Here is a 17635-nt window from a genome sequence, read left to right as displayed (position 1 = left end):
GACCAGGTAGCTCAATTGGTAGAGCATCCGGCTAGTGTTCGGAGGTCCCAGGTTCGAACCCCGGTCTGGCCGCTACATTTTCTCCTCTCCTGTTACAAAATTGGCGCCCAACTAAAATACCCACGGTGGTGGTGTAAGGGTCTCGTGTGTCTTCGAGGGTGAAGATCAAGACTTGGAAAAAAGGAGGGAGGTGTGAAGCGGGACTGGACTGGGTCGATCTTTGGTGACCAGGTATCTCAATTGGTAGAGCATCCGGCTAGTGTTCGGAGGTCCAGGGTTCGAACCCCGGTCTGGCCGCTACATTTTCTCCTCTCCTGTTACAGATATACAGTCGAACTCACTTAATTTGAAATCGGATATATTGAAATATCGTTTAATTTGAAGTGAAATAAAATACCCATCCAAATGCCTTCTTTGTCTTTGTATTGTTTCATCGGTTATTTTGAAATCGGTTTATTTGAAATATCGCTTTATTTGAAAGGAAATTATTGCCCCCGGCAATGCTAAACCGTTGTTTATGTATTGCTTAAATTGAAAGTCGCCACGACTGGCTTAGATTATATAATTACCGGCCGTTACGGTATGTGCGTCCGATCAATAGATAGGTAAAAATGAAATGCTGATTTACACAATACAAACATATTGTGACTTTTAATTATTAAATGCATTAGTTATGAGCATGAATCTGTATTTGTTTACGAATATACCTCGAGGGACACAGCTTATTTTGACTTCTGCTACATATATACATCTAAATTGACTCTCATTTAACTACACGCGAGACAATTACAAATGACGAGGCCATTCTTAGGGATTCAACAGAAAATGATAACAACGTAACCAGAACAGTGATATTGACGACTCTCAAACAATTTGTGAAAATCCATATATCATCGACGTACATGTCTGATTTCAGACGGTAGTTTCTTGGAAAGTAGCCCGGATGTACAGAAACTGTTCTCACGTGTGTCCGCGAACTCAACATAAACAAAAACAAGCAACAGTCGAAGACTTCTCCCGTCGAACTTAACATTATTTTTAATAAACTGTGAAACTATTATCATTTTGCAACCGATTGTAAATACTGACTAAGTAAAATCAACTATATTGAACAATGATGTGTTGTTTGACGTAGCGCGGTACTGAAATATGTCGGCAAAAGGCTGGATCCCGGTTATATTGAAACCCGGTTAATTTGAAGTATTTTTTCATTCCCCGAGCATTTCAACCGAGTTCGACTGTATATAGAATCTGATGGACTTAAGTAATTTAAGGATCTACCCATTTGTCAATTTGTCTGCTATAACATAATTCCAAACAGAAAAGCACTCTACAACACTTATATGTGCCATATTATAAAAGTTTTACAATTTTCTGTTGCCAAGGTCAAGGCCACTTTTTATATGGCCGTCAAATTTGGGAAGGTGGATGTCATTGAGTGCTGATGATAGTTTTATTCTTTGACAAATTTTTTCGGATTTCAGGATCAGGAAAGTCTGCACTTGTGGCTAACTGGGTAAAGCGTGTCCGTGAGAAGGAAAAGGATAGTTTTGTCTTTGTCCATTTTATCGGCAGTTCAGCTGAGAGTGCTTCCTACCTGAAATTATTGCGCAGGTAAAATAAGAAAATAATCCTGATTGTAGCACATATGTCCTCTAACTGACACAAACAACTTTAAGATAGTCCTAATAATTAACACAATTATAGCTGAACCATGTTGTAATACTGATAAATACTGATTGTAATCTAGGACTTTATATACTGATGATAATCTAGGACTTTATATACTGATTATAATCTAGGACTATAAGATATACTGATTGAAATCTAGGACCAAATAGAACAACTGTTTTAAAAATAAAATAAAAAGTATATTTTTTTCAGGTTGTATGAGGAGCTGAAGGAATATTTTGACATTGAACTGAATGTGCCTACATCTGACACCAATTTGGTACTTGACCTCAGCCGCTGGATCAAGTTGGCTGCATCCCGAGGCCGATGTGTGATTGTGTTTGATGCTCTAAACCAACTAAACGACGGTTCTGGCGAGGAGGGTGAGTCCTGAGACTGCTGGTGTATATATAGAAAACACATCAGATTTAGTGGGCGACTCACAGATATGGTGGATATCGTGTCCAATAGGACTATTGTAATGTGTCTATTGTACTATATAGTCTATGTGGTAATCAATCAACATGTAGATAATCTGATGAGGTTATTATTATTTAGCAACAGAATGTGATGTAAAAGGTATATGGGAGAATAATATTGTACGAGGGATTGTTAAAAAATATACTGCAGCAGCTTTTTCTTTTATCTTTTGGGATAAAACTAATACTTCTGATAACATTTGTTTGAAAACTAAATCGTAACAAGATAGAGTTTTGAGAGATGTGGGTTGGTGAGGACAATGGGAACATTAATTTGTTGTCATCATATTAACGTGTTGGGAAACTTTCTTTTTCCTTTACAATCTTTGATTTTCATTAATATGGCTGATGGTTTAATTGTCACTAAACCTGATCTGTTGTGGTTCATGTTGGCATGTTAAGTTGTTCCTCAAAATTCCTGTGATACTGTAGATGATGACTGTTGAGTTGGTTGATGAAGACCATGGAGACATTTTGATCATCTCATTATGTTCATTTTCCATGTGATTATATGTTATACATGCTAATTAAATGCCAGATAGTTTACTTGTTACTAACCCAGAGTGGAGAACATTACCTGGTCTGTGGTTTGTGTTGATGTTTAACTGTAACCTTGTCTGTGGTTTGTGTTGATGTTTAACTGTAACCTTGTCTGTGGTTTGTGTTGATGTTTAACTATAACCTGGTCTGTGGTTTGTGTTGATGTTTAACTGTAATTATAACCTTGTCTGTAGTTTGTGTTGATGTTTAACTGTAACCTTGTCTGTGGTTTGTGTTGATGTTTAACTATAACCTAGTCTGTGGTTTGTGTTGATGTTTAACTGTAACCTGGTCTGTGGTTTGTGTTGATGTTTAACTATAACCTTGTCTGTGGTTTGTGTTGATGTTTAACTGTAATTATAACCTTGTCTGTGGTTTGTGTTGATGTTTAACTGTAACCTTGTCTGTGGTTTGTGTTGATGTTTAACTATAACCTAGTCTGTGGTTTGTGTTGATGTTTAACTGTAACCTTGTCTGTGGGTTTGTGTTGATGTTTAACTGTAACCTTGTCTGTGGTTTGTGTTGAAGTTTAACTGTAACCTGGTCTGTGGTTTGTGTTGATGTTTAACTGTTACCTGGTCTGTGGTTTGTGTTGATGTTTAACTATAACCTTGTCTGTGGTTTGTGTTGATGTTTAACTATAACCTTGTCTGTGGTTTGTGTTGATGTTTAACTGTAACCTTGTCTGTGGTTTGTGTTGATGTTTAACTGTTACCTGGTCTGTGGTTTGTGTTGATGTTTAACTGTAACCTTGTCAGTGGTTTGTGTTGATGTTTAACTGTAACCTTGTCTGTGGTTTGTGTTGATGTTTAACTATAACCTTGTCAGTGGTTTGTGTTGATGTTTAACTGTAACCTGGTCTGTGGTTTGTGTTGATGTTTAACTGTAACCTTGTCTGTGGTTTGTGTTGATGTTTAACTGTAACCTTGTCTGTGGTTTGTGTTGATGTTTAACTGTAACCTTGTCTGTGGTTTGTGTTGATGTTTAATTGTAACCTTGTCTGTGGTTTGTGTTGATGTTTAACTGTAACCTGGTCTGTGGTTTGTGTTGATGTTTAACTGTAACCTTGTCTGTGGTTTGTGTTGATGTTTAACTGTAACCTTGTCTGTGGTTTGTGTTGATGTTTAACTGTAACCTTGTCTGTGGTTTGTGTTGATGTTTAACTGTTACCTGGTCTGTGGTTTGTGTTGATGTTTAACTGTAATTATAACCTGGTCTGTGGTTTGTGTTGATGTTTAACTGTAATTATAACCTGGTCTGTGGTTTGTGTTGATGTTTAATTATAACCTGGCCTGTGGTTTGTGTTGATGTTTAACTGTAACCTTGTCTGTGGTTTGTGTTGATGTTTAACTGTAACCTTGTCTGTGGTTTGTATTGATGTTTAACTGTAACCTTGTCTGTGGTTTGTGTTGATGTTTAACTGTAATTATAACCTTGTTTGTGGTTTGTGTTGATGTTTAACTGTAACCTTGTCTGTGGTTTGTGTTGAAGTTTAACTGTAACCTTGTCTGTGGTTTGTGTTGATGTTTAACTGTTACCTGGTCTGTGGTTTGTGTTGATGTTTAACTGTAATTATAACCTTGTCTGTGGTTTGTGTTGATGTTTAACTGTAACCTTGTCTGTGGTTTGTGTTGAAGTTTAACTGTAACCTTGTCTGTGGTTTGTGTTGATGTTTAACTGTAACCTTGTCTGTGGTTTGTGTTGATGTTTAACTGTAACCTTGTCTGTGGGTTTGTGTTGATGTTTAACTGTAACCTTGTCTGTGGTTTGTGTTGAAGTTTAACTGTAACCTTGTCTGTGGTTTGTGTTGATGTTTAACTGTAATTATAACCTGGTCTGTGGTTTGTGTTGATGTTTAACTGTAACCTGGCCTGTGGTTTGTGTTGATGTTTATAACTGTAACCTGGCCTGTGGTTTGTGTTGATGTTTAACTGTAACCTGGCCTATGGTTTGTGTTGATGTTTATAACTGTAACCTGGTCTGTGGTTTGTGTTGATGTTTAACTGTAACCTTGTCTGTGGTTTGTGTTGATGTTTATTTTGTTGTGTTACAGGTGGTGAACATGACCTACTGTGGATCCCCAGGAATCTACCTAAAAATGTGTTTATGTTGCTGTCTACACTCCCAGGACGGGTATGTTTATTCACCAACAATCTAAAAAACATGGATGGTTTTAAGATAACATAATCATCTTATCAATATGAAAACAAGTTTTATCAATCATCAACATTTTAATTTATGTTGCAAAGTCCTAATTTGAAATAAGTTATTCTTTTTACTTGTGCCTCAGCACCAAGTTCTCTCTTTGAATGATTTCATCACAATAACCAAGACACTGATAACATAAAAAGAGTCATTACGCAAGTAGCATGCTTGGGGCTTGTGGGTTAGATAAAGGGCTGTGATAGTTCAGTTGGTTAGACCGATGGCCATGTAACCTCACTTGAGAGGGCTGCAATAGTTCAGTTGGTAAGGGTGCCGGCCACGTAACCTCAGATAAGGGGCAGTGATAGTTCAGTTGGTTAGAGTGCCGGCCACGTAGCCTCATATAAATGTCAGTGATAGTTCAGTTGGTAAGTCAGTGCCGGCCACGTAGCCTCAGATAAGGGTCCGTGCTAGTTTTTCTAAGAAAAATGTTTGGCAATGCGTTGCTTGTGAATTGAACCTAGCAAGGATTTCGACTTAGAACAGTCGCGTAAATATGACCTCATTTTGGTGCTTTGTTGATTATAGTCACGCCGAGGCTTTGCATTACACATCAATTTGAATGCAAACCATGGCCAAGCACTACAATGAAATTGATTTCACATGTGCCGTTTTTTCAATTGAACAAGCAGGGGAATAGCTGAACTTAAACCCCAGATTTAGCAAAGAGAAAGTGAAGTATAATGTATCTTAATGTAAATATAACAATTAAACGCTTGTTAGAATGTATTTATTGGCAAGATCAATGCAATCTGGTTGACAGATAAATATTCATGACGAGCGTCATTCTATCTATCTCTCACCCAGATTGCATTGATATTGACAATGAATACAATCTACCAAGGGTTTAATTGTTAAATACAGTGTATATCAAATTCCTCCTCAAGGTGTTTATTGTATTTTAAGGCGTTTGAGGCAGTAAAGGCTGCTGGCTGGAGAAGTATGAAGGTGGAACCACTGGATATGTCCCAGAAAAAGGAGATTATCATTGGATATTTGGAGGGTGTTTACTCTAAGACTTTGAGTGACGAGCAGAAACAGTTGATTATTGATGCCCCTCAGACCAACAATCCTCTATACCTACGCTCCCTCCTGGATGAGGTAACACACAAACTGATATCATCCTGTTCCACCTAACACTGTATAATATAAATTAGCTGTAAGTCCAGCAATCCATCCTTTATAATGCCAGAATGTCTCCAAACAGATATTTTGACAGTATAATGAACTTTTCCTATTATAATAATTATACCTTTAAGATTTTTGTCAGAATATATCATGAGTGTTTTTAGAGGAACCATTACTTGATATAGTTCCACCAGTTAACCAGCAACTGTTTTATTTGTAGGTAAGAGTTTATGGCAGCTTCAGAACACTTACACAGAAAATTCAAGAATACCTTTTGGCAGGAAACCCTGGCGATTTGTTTGCTAAGATTCTTGAAAGGCTGGAGGGTGATTTTGAAGATGGTATCGATCAGAGGTAAAGATCCCCTTGGCCCAAAGTTGAAATGTTCTATAAACGTGATTTAAGCTCAAAAATGTTTGCTCTCAAAACAAACGTCCAAATTATTAAAGGCTAAACTGTATACATAACAATGTTGGAAAATATATGAATTTTCAGCTTTTAAAGATTTATATGTAATTGATCAAAAGTTCATGTGATTTTGTTAGTCCTTTGTGTTTTGATTTGGGAACAGATTTGAGCATTAAATAAGTGTGACCCTGATGAAAATTAACCTTAACACATACATCACGCAATATATTTGTTTCCTTTTATAACATTATTAACTCCATCTTTTAATATTCTAAGTATTGTATTTTGTTAAAATTCTCACTAACATTGTTATAAGAAGTCTCATCTCAAGTAGAAAGTGGATCCATTGCTTGTTGTGTGCTGTTTCTGTAAAGTTCTAGCTGTATTATTTTTAGTCTATACATGGTATACAGTGTTAATTAACTAATTCATTGGTTCAGGTCTGTCGTCAATGCATGACCTTTATTAACTGTAAGGTCGAAGAAATAGGTCATGTATGTTACAAAATGTGTTCATGAGTAAAATTAAGTAACTCCCTGTCTCTGCAATAAAAACTGTTATAATCAAATAAATATTTACGTAAATGTTCAAGGTCACGGTAGGTCTAGATAAACATGTTTACCAGAAATACAGCGATTTGATTCCAGGAGAGCTTTTAGGCTTTAGTGACCTCTGAATGCTTGTTATGAGGTTTTTTTTCTGAATAAATACCGCTAATTTTTTTTTTTCAATAAATGCCTGTCAAGGGGTCAGAAAACTGGAGATCTTTTGTTTGGCATGTCTGACTGGAGTTAGTGATAATCAGATTATCATATTTACCTGTTATTTCAGTGATAATCAATTTATTGTATATACTGGTAACGTCAGATTAGTGATAATCAATTTATTATTAAATATATACTCAGTCTGGTCATTTAGATTCAGTTGTTGTAGTTTCTTAAACTTTGCAATGTAACTTCATGTAATATAACCAGCTCAGGTGGTGTAAAGATGGTCACCGACGAAGCAAATCACTGTTTTCTGATTAAATTGAACAAAGTGCAAATTAAAAATTGTGCATGTTCCTTATTGAACTTAGTGTAACGCTGGGTTCCAAAAAATGTGTAATTGCATAAAATAGATGGAAATCCTTGACTAATCTAAATCGTCGAGGGGATGAGGTACCATCCAACTAAGGTTCTTAAATAAGAATCCCCAATCCCATAATACAGTGTGAAAGCTGATGTTCTAAATGTAAACAAAAAAAGCCAAACCAAAATGTGTTTGAAAGAAAACAGTAATAGAATCTGCCACAAAATGGGAGAAAAAGTATCCCAAGATATGTTTGGAGGAAAGATAGATTGTGGGAATGTCACCAAACGAGAAACAGAAGCTTCTTCCTACTTAATAGGGTATGTACTTGGTACAGATTGATGACAGTCTACTTTTTATTGACTTTTTATACGGCCCTATCCCTAAGGCCCTGTCCCATGTTGCTTTCTTATACATGCATGCACTATGAAATTAACATGTTTTTGTTTCATCTCAATAAAGACGTAATAAATGAAAATCAAACTTTCTCTCAAAGCTAAATTTGTTATACATTCAATCTTTGGTAAAAGTCGTTGAAAAGATATAGGTCACAGTCAGTGGGTACACATTTTCACTCAAACTGTTGACTTGCTTTTGATATTAACGCATCACTCCCTCAAATATAGCCTTTAGTTGGGCTATTAAAAGAAGAGAATTTTCCTGGTCAAGCTGGACACTAAATTATCCCATAAAGTCAATGTAATAAGGAATGGACATCTGAAGGCAAAATGACTGTGTAGAATTTGATATCTTACCAATTATTATTGCATGTTCTTGACCTTGACCGGTAAAGGTCTTGGGATTTTATTAAAAAAAATTCTCCTGGCTTATGTGGACACCAACATGTAGTGGTGGAGATAGTGCCCAGTTGTCTAAAATAAAATGGAGGCTCCAGTTTAAGAATGAAAACTTGACAGACATGTTATTTAAATACCAGCTTTGTTTATTTTTATTTTGCATTCTTTTTCTATGTACTTATCTTTAACATTTTGTGATTTACCTGAGTGTTAATGTGGCTTGTGGACTGTATATCAGGCTATCCCACTACTGTTACAGTGTCAAAATCAACTTCTTCTATGTATATATTATGACCCTACATTTATAATCATCATCAACAATACCATAGCCACATAATCATTTCTCTCCCTGGTCGAGAGGAGGAATCCCGATCTGTGACCCTTTAGTTATACATAAGATATTCTGATCAACAGGAAACAGCCATATTGACATGTGTGTGTATCTGTCTCTCTCTAACTTAGCATGTTTGTGTTTTACATATGTGTTGTATTCACTAACCCGTGACCAGTGCTACTAAGTGGACCATAGCCATGTGGTAAGTATATGGAAAATCATCTGCTGATAGAGACATATATTTTAGTATTTTAGATATTTTAGTTATTTTAACTTGTTTCTGATTTATATTATATTTGTAATATCCCCGCCATGAAATGGAGGGGGGGGTGGGGGGTGGGGGTGGGATATAGTGTTACCCAAGTCCTTCCCATTGCATTCTGTCACTCCCTGTCCCATCCCGTCCTAATGCAAATCTTACGAACTGCTAATGCGATCCTTTCCAAACTATGTTTTGTTGTGTGAAGTGGTAGCGAAGGCATTTATGTCTTGCAGACATTTTATAGTTTTTATTGTTTGACTGATATTTTACAAAACTATATCAAACGTGAAAGTGAAATATGAGTTTATTAAGCTCCCACCAGAAACTGGGAGAGGGGAGAGAGTCACTACAGTTTTGTATTGTGTCCTTCTATCTATCTTACATGATTCTTCTGTCTTTCCACACTTTATCTTGGTGGGCTCTCCTACACTTAGTGTCACTGGAACATTATATTTGGGATGTTGGTTTACCAAGGAGTGGCAGTGTATCATATGTTTCAAAAGAAGGTCACTCTGACCTACATTTGACATTTGACTTACATGAAAAAACATATTACCAAAATAGGTCACTTTGATCTATATTTTTTTACCTTTGAGCCACTGTTCATTATATGTGTACTCTTAGCATATAATTTCACATCTGAGGGGGGAAGTAATTCACCGAATTGTCTTAATTTTTATGTTACTTTGGTTATTATCATATTAATATATGCAATATATAAAGTTTGTATAATATGTTAGTCCTTGAGTGGGGAAGCATGCACACACAGTACTTAGTGAATTAGGATGCCTAATGATTATACTCCCCACAACGAAGGTAGAGGGAGGTATACTGGAATCAGGTTGTCGGACAGACACCTGTCCGTCTGTCTGTTCCTCTATAGACACAACGACGTACCGGCTACTCCTCCTAGATTACTGAGGGAATTTCAACGAAACTTTATGGCAATAACCCTTATACATTGTAGATGTGCGTAATCTATATCATGTTGTAATTTTGTGGTGTTACCATGGTAACCAGGTCACTTATTTATATATTTCGTTTTTGGGTGAGGGTGAATTTTGTCCAGTCAACTCCTCATAAACCTGTGAACTGCTTCAAGTCAAACTACACAGGATTGATAAGGACCATGTAAATGTGCATGCATGACATTTCTCTACAGAATTTTTGGTTTCCATGGTTACTAGGTTTCAATACCCATATTCTTGTTGAAAACTTTGTCAAGACAACTTTAGGTTGCTGTCACGTAACCTGTTCACTAAAAACAAGTTTTTGTTGGAAAATCTTCACCAGAGGGGCTGTGGAGGGGCCAGAGATATGAGTTGGCTCTCTGGACGACAGTTCTAGTTTTAATTGGGCCATGTGATGACCAGTAGTTATTTTAATGAGTACCATGTGATGACCTGTAGTTATTTTAATTGGTACCATGTGATGACCTGTAGTTATTTTAATTGGTACCATGTGATGACCTATAATTATTCTAATTGGTACCATATGATGACCTGTAGTTATTTTAATGAGTACCATGTGATGACCTATAGTTATTTTAATGAGTACCATGTGATGACCTATAGTTATTTTAATTGGTACCATGTGATGACCTGTAGTTATTTTAATTGGTACCATGTGATGACCTATAGTTATTTTAATTGGTACCATGTGATGACCTGTAGTTATTTTAATTGGTACCATGTGATGACCTGTAGTTATTTTAATTGGTACCATGTGATGACCTATAGTTATTTTAATGAGTACCATGTGATGACCTATAGTTATTTTAATTGGTACCATGTGATGACCTGTAGTTATTTTAATTGGTACCATGTGATGACCTGTAGTTATTTTAATTGGTACCATGTGATGACCTGTAGTTATTTTAATGAGTACCATGTGATGACCTGTAGTTATTTTAATTGGTACCATGTGATGACCAGTAGTTATTTTAATTGGTACCATGTGATGACCTGTAGTTATTTTAATTGGTACCATGTGATGACCTGTAGTTATTTTAATTGGTACCATGTGATGACCTGTAGTTATTTTAATTGGTACCATGTGATGACCTGTAGTTATTTTAATTGGTACCATGTGATGACCTGTAGTTATTTTAATTGGTACCATGTGATGACCTGTAGTTATTTTAATGAGTACCATGTGATGACCTGTAGTTATTTTAATGAGTACCATGTGATGACCTGTAGTTATTTTAATGAGTACCATGTGATGACCTGTAGTTATTTTAATGAGTACCATGTGATGACCTATAGTTATTTTAATTGGTACCATGTGATGACCTGTAGTTATTTTAATTGGTACCATGTGATGACCTATAGTTATTTTAATGAGTACCATGTGATGACCTATAGTTATTTTAATTGGTACCATGTGATGACCTGTAGTTATTTTAATTGGTACCATGCGATGACCTGTAGTTATTTTAATTGGTACCATGTGATGACCTATAGTTATTTTAATTGGTACCATGTGATGACCTATAGTTATTTTAATTGGTACCATGTGATGACCTGTAGTTATTTTAATTGGTACCATGTGATGACCTATAGTTATTTTAATTGGTACCATGTGATGACCTGTAGTTATTTTAATTGGTACCATGTGATGACCAGTAGTTATTTTAATTGGTACCATGTGATGACCTGTAGTTATTCTAATTGGTACCATGTGATGACCTGTAGTTATTTTAATGAGTACCATGTGATGACCTGTAGTTATTTTAATTGGTACCATGTGATGACCTGTAGTTATTTTAATTGGTACCATGTGATGACCTGTAGTTATTTTAATTGGTACCATGTGATGACCTATAATTATTTTAATTGGTACCATGTGATGACCTGTAGTTATTTTAATTGGTACCATGTGATGACCTGTAGTTATTTTAATTGGTACCATGTGATGACCTGTAGTTATTTTAATTGGTACCATGTGATGACCTGTAGTTATTTTAATTGGTACCATGTGATGACCTATAGTTATTTTAATTGGTACCATGTGATGACCTGTAGTTATTTTAATTGGTACCATGTGATGACCTGTAGTTATTTTAATTGGTACCATGTGATGACCTGTAGTTATTTTAATTGGTACCATGTGATGACCAGTAGTTATTTTAATTGGTACCATGTGATGACCTATAATTATTTTAATTGGTACCATGTGATGACCTGTAGTTATTTTAATTGGTACCATGTGATGACCAGTAGTTATTTTAATTGGTACCATGTGATGACCTGTAGTTATTCTAATTGGTACCATGTGATGACCTGTAGTTATTTTAATTGGTACCATGTGATGACCTGTAGTTATTTAATTGGTACCATGTGATGACCTGTAGTTATTTTAATGAGTACCATGTGATGACCAGTAGTTATTTTAATTGGTACCATGTGATGACCTGTAGTTATTCTAATTGGTACCATGTGATGACCTGTAGTTATTTTAATTGGTACCATGTGATGACCTATAGTTATTTTAATTGGTACCATGTGATGACCTGTAGTTATTTTAATTGGTACCATGTGATGACCTATAGTTATTTTAATTGGTACCATGTGATGACCTGTAGTTATTTTAATTGGTACCATGTGATGACCTGTAGTTATTTTAATTGGTACCATGTGATGACCTATAGTTATTTTAATGAGTACCATGTGATGACCTGTAGTTATTTAATTGGTACCATGTGATGACCTGTAGTTATTTTAATTGGTACCATGTGATGACCTGTAGTTATTTTAATTGGTACCATGTGATGACCTGTAGTTATTTTAATGAGTACCATGTGATGACCTGTAGTTATTTTAATTGGTACCATGTGATGACCTATAGTTATTTTAATTGGTACCATGTGATGACCTATAGTTATTTTAATTGGTACCATGTGATGACCTGTAGTTATTTTAATTGGTACCATGTGATGACCTGTAGTTATTTTAATTGGTACCATGTGATGACCTGTAGTTATTTTAATTGGTACCATGTGATGACCTGTAGTTATTTTAATTGGTACCATGTGATGACCTGTAGTTATTTTAATTGGTACCATGTGATGACCTGTAGTTATTTTAATTGGTACCATGTGATGACCTGTAGTTATTTTAATTGGTACCATGTGATGACCTATAGTTATTTTAATTGGTACCATGTGATGACCTGTAGTTATTTTAATTGGTACCATGTGATGACCTGTAGTTATTTTAATTGGTACCATGTGATGACCTGTAGTTATTTTAATTGGTACCATGTGATGACCTATAGTTATTTTAATTGGTACCATGTGATGACCTGTAGTTATTTTAATTGGTACCATGTGATGACCTATAGTTATTTTAATTGGTACCATGTGATGACCTGTAGTTATTTTAATTGGTACCATGTGATGACCTGTAGTTATTTTAATTGGTACCATGTGATGACCTGTAGTTATTTTAATTGGTACCATGTGATGACCTGTAGTTATTTTAATTGGTACCATGTGATGACCTGTAGTTATTTTAATGAGTACCATGTGATGACCTGTAGTTATTTTAATGAGTACCATGTGATGACCAGTAGTTATTTTAATTGGTACCATGTGATGACCTGTAGTTATTCTAATTGGTACCATGTGATGACCTGTAGTTATTTTAATTGGTACCATGTGATGACCTGTAGTTATTTTAATTGGTACCATGTGATGACCTGTAGTTATTTTAATTGGTACCATGTGATGACCTATAGTTATTTTAATGAGTACCATGTGATGACCAGTAGTTATTTTAATGAGTACCATGTGATGACCTGTAGTTATTCTAATTGGTACCATGTGATGACCTGTAGTTATTCTAATTGGTACCATGTGATGACCTGTAGTTATTCTAATTGGTACCATGTGATGACCTGTAGTTATTTTAATTGGTACCATGTGATGACCTGTAGTTATTTTAATTGGTACCATGTGATGACCTATAGTTATTCTAATTGGTACCATGTGATGACCAGTAGTTATTTTAATGAGTACCATGTGATGACCTGTAGTTATTTTAATTGGTACCATGTGATGACCTGTAGTTATTTTAATGAGTACCATGTGATGACCTGTAGTTATTTAATTGGTACCATGTGATGACCAGTAGTTATTTTAATTGGTACCATGTGATGACCTGTAGTTATTTTAATTGGTACCATGTGATGACCAGTAGTTATTTTAATTGGTACCATGTGATGACCTGTAGTTATTTTAATTGGTACCATGTGATGACCTGTAGTTATTTTAATTGGTACCATGTGATGACCTGTAGTTATTTTAATGAGTACCATGTGATGACCTGTAGTTATTTTAATTGGTACCATGTGATGACCTGTAGTTATTTTAATTGGTACCATGTGATGACCTGTAGTTATTTTAATTGGTACCATGTGATGACCTGTAGTTATTTTAATTGGTACCATGTGATGACCTATAGTTATTTTAATGAGTACCATGTGATGACCTGTAGTTATTTTAATTGGTACCATGTGATGACCTATAATTATTTTAATTGGTACCATGTGATGACCTGTAGTTATTTTAATTGGTACCATGTGATGACCTGTAGTTATTTTAATTGGTACCATGTGATGACCTATAGTTATTTTAATGAGTACCATGTGATGACCTGTAGTTATTTTAATTGGTACCATGTGATGACCTATAATTATTCTAATTGGTACCATGTGATGACCTGTAGTTATTTTAATTGGTACCATGTGATGACCTGTAGTTATTTTAATTGGTACCATGTGATGACCTATAATTATTTTAATTGGTACCATGTGATGACCTATAGTTATTTTAATTGGTACCATGTGATGACCTGTAGTTATTTTAATTGGTACCATGTGATGACCTATAATTATTTTAATTGGTACCATGTGATGACCTGTAGTTATTTTAATTGGTACCATGTGATGACCTATAATTATTCTAATTGGTACCATGTGATGACCTGTAGTTATTTTAATTGGTACCATGTGATGACCTGTAGTTATTTTAATTGGTACCATGTGATGACCTGTAGTTATTTTAATTGGTACCATGTGATGACCTGTAGTTATTTTATTTTTTCCATGTGATGAATCGTAATTATCTTATTTGTTACCATGTGATGATGTGAAGTTATATACATAATTATCACAATGACTATATTCAATGACTTTTCACACTTATTTTTCTGTCCTTTTGTATGTAAGTATCTGAGTCTATGATAAAGGATCTAATCACATATCTTACCTAGTATACTGATGCTGCTGTTATTCTATCAACAGGAAAGATTTGGTGAAGGACACCACCACAGCTATTTGGTGTTCACATCGAGGAATGGCGGAAGGAGAACTTACTGAACTTCTAGATGTAAGATTGTATTTAGACCCCAAACTCAAAATCTCCAGACTGGGTGCAATCCACTGCCTCTTAGAACTGTGTGACACTTTGTCCATGGTGTATATCATATATACACGCGTATACCGGCCTGTACACGTTCACCAATAGTTATCATCAGGTTTTATATACATCAAGTATCTTTGGATGATATTATCACACAGTTGCTGACTGAACTGGTATATCTCTCACTTACTAATGATATACTAATATTGACAGAGTTATTGCCCTTTATTCAGTGTGTATCATACTGGTGTTTGATTCATTACTATCACATCAGATGATCTGTATAAGAACCTGTTAGAATAATTTGGTTTAACTGGCACTACTCATAGAGTTAATGCTTTTTATACCCCCGCAACGAAGTTAGGGGGGTATACTGGAATCAGGTTGTCCGTCAGTCCGTCCGTCCGTCCGTCCGGACAACTCCTCCAAAACCGATGGGCCAATTCCGATGAAACTTCATACAAATATTAATGATCATGTGTAGATGTGCATGCCACTTTATTTTTCAAAAAAAATTATGGTTGCTATGGCAACAGGTCACTATAAACAAGTTTTCCGATAAGAACCATAACTTTAAGTTTGTCCGGACAACTGCTCCTAAATCAAAGGGCCGATTTCAATGAAACTTCACACAAATATAGAGGAACATGTGTAGATGTGCATGCCACTTTATTTTTCAAACAAATTTTGGTTGCTATGGCAACTGGTCACTATAAACAGGTTTTCCGATAAGAACCATAACTTTAAGTTTGTCTGGACAACTCCTCCTAAACTAAATGGCCAATTTCAATGAAACTTCACAGAAATATAGAGGACCATGTGTAGATGTGCATGGCATTTTCTTTTTAGAAAAAAATTATGGTTGCTATGGCAACTGGTCACTATGAACAGGTTTTCCGATAAGAACCATAACTTTAAGTTTGTCCGGACAACTACTAAACTAAATGGCCAATTTCAATGAAACTTCACACAAATATAGAGGACAATGTGTAGATGTGCATGCCACTTTCTTTTTTTTCAAAATTATGGTTGCTATGGCAACTAGTCACTATAAACAGGTTTCCATTGTGTTGAAGAAAGTCAAAGGTTCTCAAGATTTTTATAATATGCTTAATACAAATAGTGCATCTATAACTGCACAAAACAAGTGGGGAAATACTTTTGACTACAATCAGAAGGCTTGGGAAAAAATTTATCTAATTGCATTCAGAGTTACAGAAAACACAAAATTACAATGGCTGCAGTTTAGGATAAATCATCATATTCTAGCTACTAATTCATATTTATATAAAATTGGACTTACAAATAATCCATTTTGTGTTTTTTGTAATTTGGAAAGGGAGACAATTTCACATATTTTTTGGGAGTGTAATGAAGTCCAGAATTTTTTAGCAAATTTTGAAAACCTTTTATTAGCAGTTTCTATTCCATTTTCATTAAATAAAGAAATGATTCTTTTTGGTGCTTTCCAGCACAATGGAATCTATAATAGAATTGACAACGAGATAATTCTTTTCATTAAGCATTATATATATAAAGCCAGGTGTTTGTACAAGTCTCTAATAGTCTCATCACTAATTAACCATGTTAAAGATTACTATAATGTGCAGAAGTTTATTGCTGTGGGCAAAGGAGAGAAAGTTTTTAATAAATTTACTTTTGAGTGGAATAAATGGCAAAATTTGGTAGAACTCGACCTTTCTTAACCTATAATTAGACTAGGTATACTTGTCGTAATATAAATAATTTTGATCTTATATAGACCTTTATCTCATACATTGTGGTAATATGAAATTATGTGTTTACAGTGGGTTAAATGATCATGTTTTTAGTGTTTAAGTCTGACCCTTCCCTTTCCCTCTCTCTTGCTTTCTCTTTCTAAATGTGAACTTTCTTCTTTTTCTATTTCCTTACATTTCTTGTTCTATCTTTCTTTTCTCTCACTGTGCTTGTGTTCTAACGAGCTTAAAACATACTCAACAATCATAAAATTTAGATTTGGAATTTTGACTGATTATTTTCAAGTATTTTTAAGAATAAGCCTACCATGTGCATATATTGTAACTATACATAGAAAAATATATATGAAATGGCGATTTCTAAATAGTAATTAAAAATTAGTGTAAGAATGATTGGATATCTTTTATTGATATTCATTGATTATCTTGTATCAAAAAGTATAATTTGGAAAAAACCAATAGAATATTAAGAGTGTGTGGGAAAAGAAAGAAAAAAAAAGATGTGTATTTTATACATGTAAAAATTTTGAAAAATTAAAAATAAAAAAAAGATAAACAGGTTTCCTGATAAGAACCA

The 17635-nt window shown here is 34.8% G+C and overlaps 1 protein-coding gene across 1 annotated transcript in view; it reads left to right on the top strand.

Moving 5' to 3' along the window:
• The window catches only part of LOC117331312, a 69907-nt gene that overhangs the window by 26105 nt on the left and 26167 nt on the right, over window positions 1-17635 (top strand). Inside the window, 7 exon segments of the mRNA XM_033889981.1 lie at window positions 1485-1614; window positions 1885-2054; window positions 4744-4823; window positions 5802-5996; window positions 6244-6377; window positions 8809-8835; window positions 15202-15286. Coding sequence (XP_033745872.1) covers window positions 1485-1614; window positions 1885-2054; window positions 4744-4823; window positions 5802-5996; window positions 6244-6377; window positions 8809-8835; window positions 15202-15286 — 821 coding nt within the window.

This window comes from Pecten maximus, chromosome 7 (assembly GCF_902652985.1).
Source record: "Pecten maximus chromosome 7, xPecMax1.1, whole genome shotgun sequence".
NCBI lineage: Eukaryota > Metazoa > Mollusca > Bivalvia > Pectinida > Pectinidae > Pecten > Pecten maximus.
This window is presented reverse-complemented; position numbering and strand designations above follow the sequence as displayed.